Source organism: Orycteropus afer, unplaced genomic scaffold, assembly GCF_000298275.1.
Source record: "Orycteropus afer afer isolate SDZICR_OR568_19922 unplaced genomic scaffold, OryAfe1.0 scaffold00214, whole genome shotgun sequence".
Classification (NCBI taxonomy): domain Eukaryota; kingdom Metazoa; phylum Chordata; class Mammalia; order Tubulidentata; family Orycteropodidae; genus Orycteropus; species Orycteropus afer.
In genome coordinates, this window is record NW_006921801.1 from 978141 (window position 1) to 985698 (window position 7558).

The window sequence follows — 7558 nt, forward strand, 5'->3', positions numbered from 1 at the left end:
GGAGACAACAGAATATCACAGTCCACACAAAGAAGCAAGATAAAGCAGGAGAAACAAGGGACCAGGATACAGACCCAAAACACCTCCCTGAGGAAGATGCAGCACTGGAACTCCCCGACAAGGAAGTCAAAAGAATTATTTATATTCAGGTATCTTCAAAGGACTGAGAGACAGACCAAGGAAAACACAGACAAAACCCTAGAAAATTTTTGAAGAAAATACAAGAACAAAATGACAAAAATCAATGAAAAATTAGAAATGATTCTAAATCTACAGATAGAAATCCAGAAGATTTATATTAAATTGTCAGAAATAGATAACACAGTGAAAGGGCAAAGGAGTAAAACTGATGCAATGGAAGACAGAATTAATGAGACTGAAGACAAATATCTGAACACTTCTTTGGAAAGTGATCAATCAGAAAAAAGATCAAAACAAAACGAAGAAAGCCTAAGGTTCATGTGGGATACCATCAAAAAGAATAACCTATGTGTCACTGGAATTCCAAAACAGGAAGAAAAAAATGAAACCACTAAGAAAATTGTCCAAGATTTGTTGGAGGAGAACTTCCCTGATATGTTGAAAGATGAGAATATATCCACTCAGAAAGTCCAACAAACCCCAAACAGGATAGACCCAAAAAGAAAAACACCAAGACATATCATCTTCAAACTCACCAAAACCAAAGACAAATAAAGAATCACAAGAGCAGCACGGGAAAAACAAAAAGTTACCTACAAGGGGCAACTATAGACTAAGCTCATCTTTCTTGACAGAAACCATGCAGGCGAGAAGACAGTGGGATGGTATATATAAAACACTGAAAGAGAAAAATTTCCAACCAACAATTACGTACCCAGAAAAATTGTCCCTCAAATATGATGGTGAAATTAGGACATTTCAAGAGAAGCAGAAATTAAGAGAATTTGTTAAACCCGACCAACCTTACAAGAGATGCTAAAGAGAGCCCTTTGGACAGAGAAGCAGCAACAGCCAACAACAACTGACCATTAACACACATGATGATATAACCCAGAAATCAACCCATCTATGCAAGTATCCAAAGTAAATAAGCCTACAAGATTGTAAACAGGGAACCAGAGACACCAACCAAGAAATGAGGACAATTACAAACCAAAAAGAGGGAAAAAATATGTGTCGTTACAGAACCTCTAGATTATAGGGAAGTCAAGACAACTACAAGATAGAATGGACTGTTTTAAACTTGGGAAGAAAACAATAAATCCCAGGGTAACCTCAAAGAAAAATGATAAACCTTCACATCAAAATAAAAAAGAGAACCAGCATAAATATTCAGCAAATACTAAAACAATAGCAATGAAGGAAGTGATAACATGATTCATAAACAAAACGAGCTCAGCACAGAAAATTATATGGAACAAAGAAATCGACACAATGAAAAAGCACATGACAAAAATGACAGCAACAAATTCATATTTGCTGATAATTACATATCTGGCAAGGGACTTATCTCTAAGATTGATGGAAAACTCCAACACCTCAACACCAAAGGAATTAACAATCCAATTGAAAAATGGGCAGAAGACATGAATAGACACTTCACCAAGGAGGATATTAGCTAATACATGGAAAGATGCTCACAATCATTGGCCATCAGAGAGATGTAAATCAAAACAACGAGATATACCATCTCACCCCAGCACTGATGGCAAGGTTCAATGAGACAGAAAATAACAAATGCTGGCGGGGATGTGGAGAGATTGGGACTCTCATACACTGCTTGTGTGACTGCGAAGTGACACAACAACTGTGGAAAGCAAATATGGCCATTCCTGAGAAAGTTGGAATTAGAGATACCATCTGACCCAGCAATCCCATTACTAGGTATATATCCTAGAGAGGTGAGAGCCAGGATAGGAACAGATACATGCATGCTTATGTTTATCACAGCACTATTTACAAAGCAAAAAGATGGAAACAACCTATGTGCCCATCAGTGGAAGAGTGGATGGCCAAACTATGGTACATACACAGACTGGAATGCTATGCAGCACTAAAGAATAATATAGAGTCTGCAAAACACCGCATAATATGGATGAACTTGGAGGACATTATGCTGAGCGAAATAAGTCAATCACAGAAGGACCAATGTAGTATTAGTTCGTTGTTGTGGAGGGTCAAGGAAAGGTTTATATATGGAGGGAAACTTTCTTTGTTGGTTGCCAGGGGTGGGAGGGGAGGGCAGAGGAGGGAACACTGCTGGGGGGGGAATGCATTGACCCATGTCACTTAAAAAAAAAAAAAAGAAGAAGAAGTTCGTATCTAACCTGTACCATATGTACAGGTTATATAAAGACTCATCACTCTGTAATTTAAGCTATTCACTTTATTGTACATAAGTAACATCTCAATTTAAAAAAATAAAAGCAAAGAAACTCACTTAGTCCAAAAGATACGAATTTCATCTTAAATCATCATCTTAATCTCTACATTGTCTTCCCTTAAGCACGGTATAAAACATCTGTTCTTTGCAATTTTAAGATGAATCCTGAGTACAACCACTACAAAACTATTCCAGAAATATACTTTTATATGCAGTTTTGAGAATAAATTTCCATTTAAACTGAAGTAACTGAGAGCAGGGATTGTGTGTACTGTCTGATGCTTTTATAAGCAGAAACTTTCATGTCTAAATCAAAATTCAGAACTAATGCTATTCTAAGTGTGTGTGTGTATTATTATTTTTTGATAAGCATATTCTTTTACATCTTGCTCAATCTGTGGGCTTCTACTAGTACTCCCAACCTTTCCCCCCACATTCTCTCTTTCACATTTATTGTTGTTGTTGTTATATGCCATCAAGTCAGACCCGACTCAGCGACCCCTCCTTGGGTTTCTGAGGCAGGAGCACTACGGAAGTAGATTGCCTTATCTTCCTTCTGAGGAGTGGCTGGTGGGTTTGAACCGCCAGCCTTCTGGTTAGCAGTCAAGTGCCTTAGGCACTATGCTACCAGAGCTCTGCAAGTAAATATCACACTTCCTAAAATAATGTTTTTTTTTCACCGTGTAACACACCAATGACTCTACAATGAACTAAATTCCTCAGTCTGCTATTAAAGACTCACTAATTTTGTTCTAACTACCTTTCAGGTCTTTCCCCCATGAATTTTCTCAAATGGCCTGTACATACGCATTGTACTTTTTTTTAAGCCAGGACATCTTGGTCAGTATCATTCTTTCTATTTGAATTGACTGTTCTTCCCTTCAAAATACTATCAACCAGAATATAAAAGCTTAATCTACAAACCAACTTCTTAAACTCATACAAATTAATATACCCTATTTAGAATCAAGCATACTGTTTTCTGAATTTTTATAATTTTTTACAATATTCATTTAGCATTTACATATATTCTCTTTAAATAAGTAGTCTTTATCATGTAGCCTATAAATTACTTAGGAATCTGTGGACAGCACAAACATTTAAGTGTTTGGCTACTAACCGAAATGTTGGTAGTTCAGATACACTCAAAGGCACCTAGGGAGAAAAAATGCCTGGCACTACTGAAGGATCACAGCCACTGAAAATCTCACGGAATGCAGATCTCCCCTGACACATGGTGTCGCCTTAAATCAGAAACGACTTGACAGCAAGTGGTATAAATTACTTAAGAACAGGGATTGTCTTATTTCTTTGTGAAGAACCCTGGTGGTACAGTAGTTAAGTACTCGCTAAATGAAAGGTGGATGGTTTGAACTTACCAGCTGCTCTGTGGTAGAAAAATATGGCAGTCTGCATCCATAAAATTTTACAGCCTACAAAGCCCTATGGAGTAAGACCTACCCTGTCCTATAGTGTCCCTATGAGTTGGGACAAGGCTGTAAATCTATCAGTTGGAATTGATTTGACAGCAATGGGTTTTAGTTCTCTGTATCTCTCAAAATGCAATTACTATATGAGTAAATACAGAAAGTTCTTAGAAGTTCCTACCCTTACTGTGCAATAATTTCTTCATTTATAAAATGTGTATTGTAACAGGAACTAACTACCTCAAAAGGTTTTAAGAATTAAATGAGTTTCCATGGGTAAAGTGCATGGAATAGTTCTGAGCATACAGTAAGCACTACATAAATGTTTGCTATCATTACCATCACCAAAGAATTTATAAAGTGTAGAATGAACTAACTTAGTAAAAGTTAGGTATTTGCTGAAGGACCCATGCTAAGATACGAATTTATAAATGTGTGGATGATGGGAGTATGGAAAACTGTAATATCTGGTCCATGTATATATGCCCAGGACTAACTGAAGAACTATGTAACTTAATCAAATCATCATCTAGCTACCCAATAAGACATCTCCTATATCCCTGTCAAATCCTGTATGTTAAGTTAGATTCTGATGACAAAGAAGTAAGAGAGAGAGTCCCTCAATGCAGGTAGCTCACAATTATGATGAGAGCAAATCTTAAAGGAAAACAAGGTAGCAAGGCAAAGGGAACAGTATATGCAAAACACAGCTAAATCTTTTAAGTAACATGGCAGAAGAAATGATGTTTTAAATTAAGTAGTAGTGGTTTTCACAGAATAAAGAAAAAAGGAACTAAAAACTGTAAAAAAAAAAAAAAAAGTTCAATTTCTGCAAAGCAAAGAACTGACCCTAGTTAAGATACTGTTCCTCTTTGACCTTTTCCTCAGCAGAAAGCCAGCCTGCCTTATTATTGGTACCAATTAACTGTACACATGATAGATGCAAATAATCCTGATAGTGACCTGATGACTGAGGGGAAAAAATGCTGAAGTTTTAAACACAACAAACTTGTACCATTTTCCTGACCTACATGATCTATTTACCCACTCCCCTGAAGACACAGGCACATAGTTCACCAGTCTCACACTGAGTACCTTGTTTAGTCCAAGTCTCACCTGATCCAGGAGTAATAAGAGGTCCCTCTAATTCAAGTGCCTCATCCTCAGACTGGTCATCTAGCTTCTTCTTTTTTTTCTTTGTTGGATCTCTGGGTTTTTTCAAGAGAGAAAGTTCTTCAGGGTGTCTGATATCTGTCGATTTAGAGAGGGGGGGAAAGGTTATTTTACTAGAAAGAGGAAAATTTAAGCATTTTACATTTGGTAAATCTATTACTCTATTTCAAGGTAAGAATCTAGAATGTCCTTCTGTGTAGTATTGTGGTTTCATTTTCTGTTTTGTGAGAGACTGATGCCATGCAAAAGACTGTAGTATCTGATACTTTAGAACACAAAAATCTACTAAAAGTACTGTCATTCATAACTATATAATAAATGTAATGATTTGAAAGTGCAAAGTGATAACAATCTACTGAGATAACAAAACAAAATATTGTTGTTAGGTGCTGTCAAGTCAGTTTCAACTCACAGTGACTCTATGCAGAGCAGAACAAAACAATGCCTGGTCCAGCACCATCCTTAAAATCCTTGCTATGATTGAGCCCACTGTTACAGCTGCTGAGTCAATCTATCTGGTTGAGGGTCTCTCTCCTTTTCAAGGAGATTTCTTCCACTTTACCAACCGTGATGTCCCTCTCCAGGGACTGGCCACTCCTGATAACATGACTGAAGTATAAGGCGCAAAATCTGGCGATTCTCACTTCTAAGAATTCAGGCTGTACTTCCATCAAGACAGATTTGTTAGTTCTCTTAGGAGTCCACTGTACATCCAATATTCTTTGCCAACACCACAATTCAAACACAACAATTCTTCTGTGGGTTTCCTTATTCATTGTCCAGATCTCACATGTACGTGAAGTTACTGAAAATAGCTTAGGACAGATGCACCTTAATCTTCTAAGTGACACCTTTGCTCTTAAACACTTTAAAGAGGACTTCTGCAGGGGATTTGCCCAATGCAATACACTGTTGGATTTCCTGTCTGCTGCTTCCATGGGCATTGATTGTAGATCCAAGTAAAATGAAATCCCTGACAACTTTGATGACTTCAGTCTTTTCTCCATTTAGCATGATGTTGCTTACTGGTATAGTTGTGAGGATTTTTGTTTTCTTCATGTCGAGATGGACTCCCTACTAAAGGTGGGAGTCTTTGATCACAATTAAGTGCTACAAGTCTTCCTCACTTTTAGCAAGCAAGATTGTGTCACCTGCATATCACAGGCTGTTAGTAAGTCTTCCTCCAATCCTGATGCCACGTTCTTCATCTAGTCCAGCTTCTTGAAGCATTTGCTCAGCATACAGATTGAATAAGCATGGTACAGGATACAACCCTGACACACACCCTTCCCAATTTTAATCATGCAGTATTCCTTTGTTCCGTTCGAATGACTGCCTCTTGGTCTATATACAGGTTCCTCATGAGAATAATGGAGTATTCTACAATTCCCACTCTTCACAATATTATCCAGTTGAAAGCTTTTGCACAATAAAACACAGGTAAACATCTTTTTGGTATTCTCTGCTTTCAGCCAAGATCCATCTGACATCAGCAATGGTAACTTTGACTCCACACCCTCTTCTAAATCTGTCTTGAATTTCTGAAAGTTCAGTGTACTGCTGCAACTGTTTTTGAATTATCTTCAGCAAATTTTACTTGTGTGTGATATTAATAATATGGTTCAATAATTTTTGCATTCTGTGGGATCACCATTCTTTGGAATGAGCATAAATAGGGGATTTCTTCCAGTCAGCCAGTCAGGTAGCTGTCTTCCAAATTTCTTGGCATCAATGAGTAAGTGCTTCCAGGACTGCATCCATTTGTTGAAATAACCATTTGTTGATGTGGTATGACTCAAAATGAGAAGAAACAGCTGCAAATATTCATTAATAAGTGGAACATGGAATGCATAAAATGGCCAATACCAGTTTATTTCAACTCAGTAATGCCTAGGATATCAATCTTTATGTGCTCCATTTCATTTTTGACAACTCAATTTCCTTAGATTCATAATTGTACATTACATGTTCTGAATGTCTGCAGCTGTTTCTTCATTTTGAGTCATACCACATCAACAAATGAAGGTCCTGAAAGCTTTACTCCATCTACATCATTAAAGTCAACTCTACTTTGAGGAGTCAGCTCTTCCTCAGGCATATTTTGAATGCCTTCCAATCTGAGGGACTCATCATCCAGCACTGTATCTATCTGACAATATTTCACTCCTATTCAGAAGGTTTTCAGTGGCCAGTTTTTCAAATGTGGACAGCCATGACCTTCTTCCTAGTGTGTCTCAGTCTGGAAGCTTTGCTGAAACTTGTCCACCATGGGTGACCCTGTTGCTACTTGATATATCAGTGGCATACATTCCAGTATCACAGAAACACACAAGCTACCACAACATTGACAAACTGGCAGATGAGTAGTAGAAGAAAATACTGGAAACCTTACCTTTATGTTTAACTAAAACAGTAAGAAATAAATTAAGCTTTATATTATATGGTGGGAGCTCTGGTAGTGTTGTGCCTAAGGCACTTGACTGCTAACTAGAAGGCTCGTGGTTCAGACCTACCAGCCACTCCTTGGAAGGAAGGTTGGGCAATCTACTTCCGTAGTGATACTGCCTCGGAAACCCAAGGAGGGGTCGCTATG

General features: G+C 37.7%; 1 protein-coding gene across 1 annotated transcript in view; it reads right to left on the reverse strand.

Annotated features, from left to right (window-relative positions):
* The window catches only part of FERMT2 (FERM domain containing kindlin 2), a 126956-nt gene that overhangs the window by 49018 nt on the left and 70380 nt on the right, over positions 1-7558 (reverse strand). Inside the window, exon 3 of the mRNA XM_007948338.2 lies at positions 4909-5043. Coding sequence (XP_007946529.1) covers positions 4909-5043 — 135 coding nt within the window. The remainder of the gene's footprint in view (positions 1-4908; positions 5044-7558) is intronic.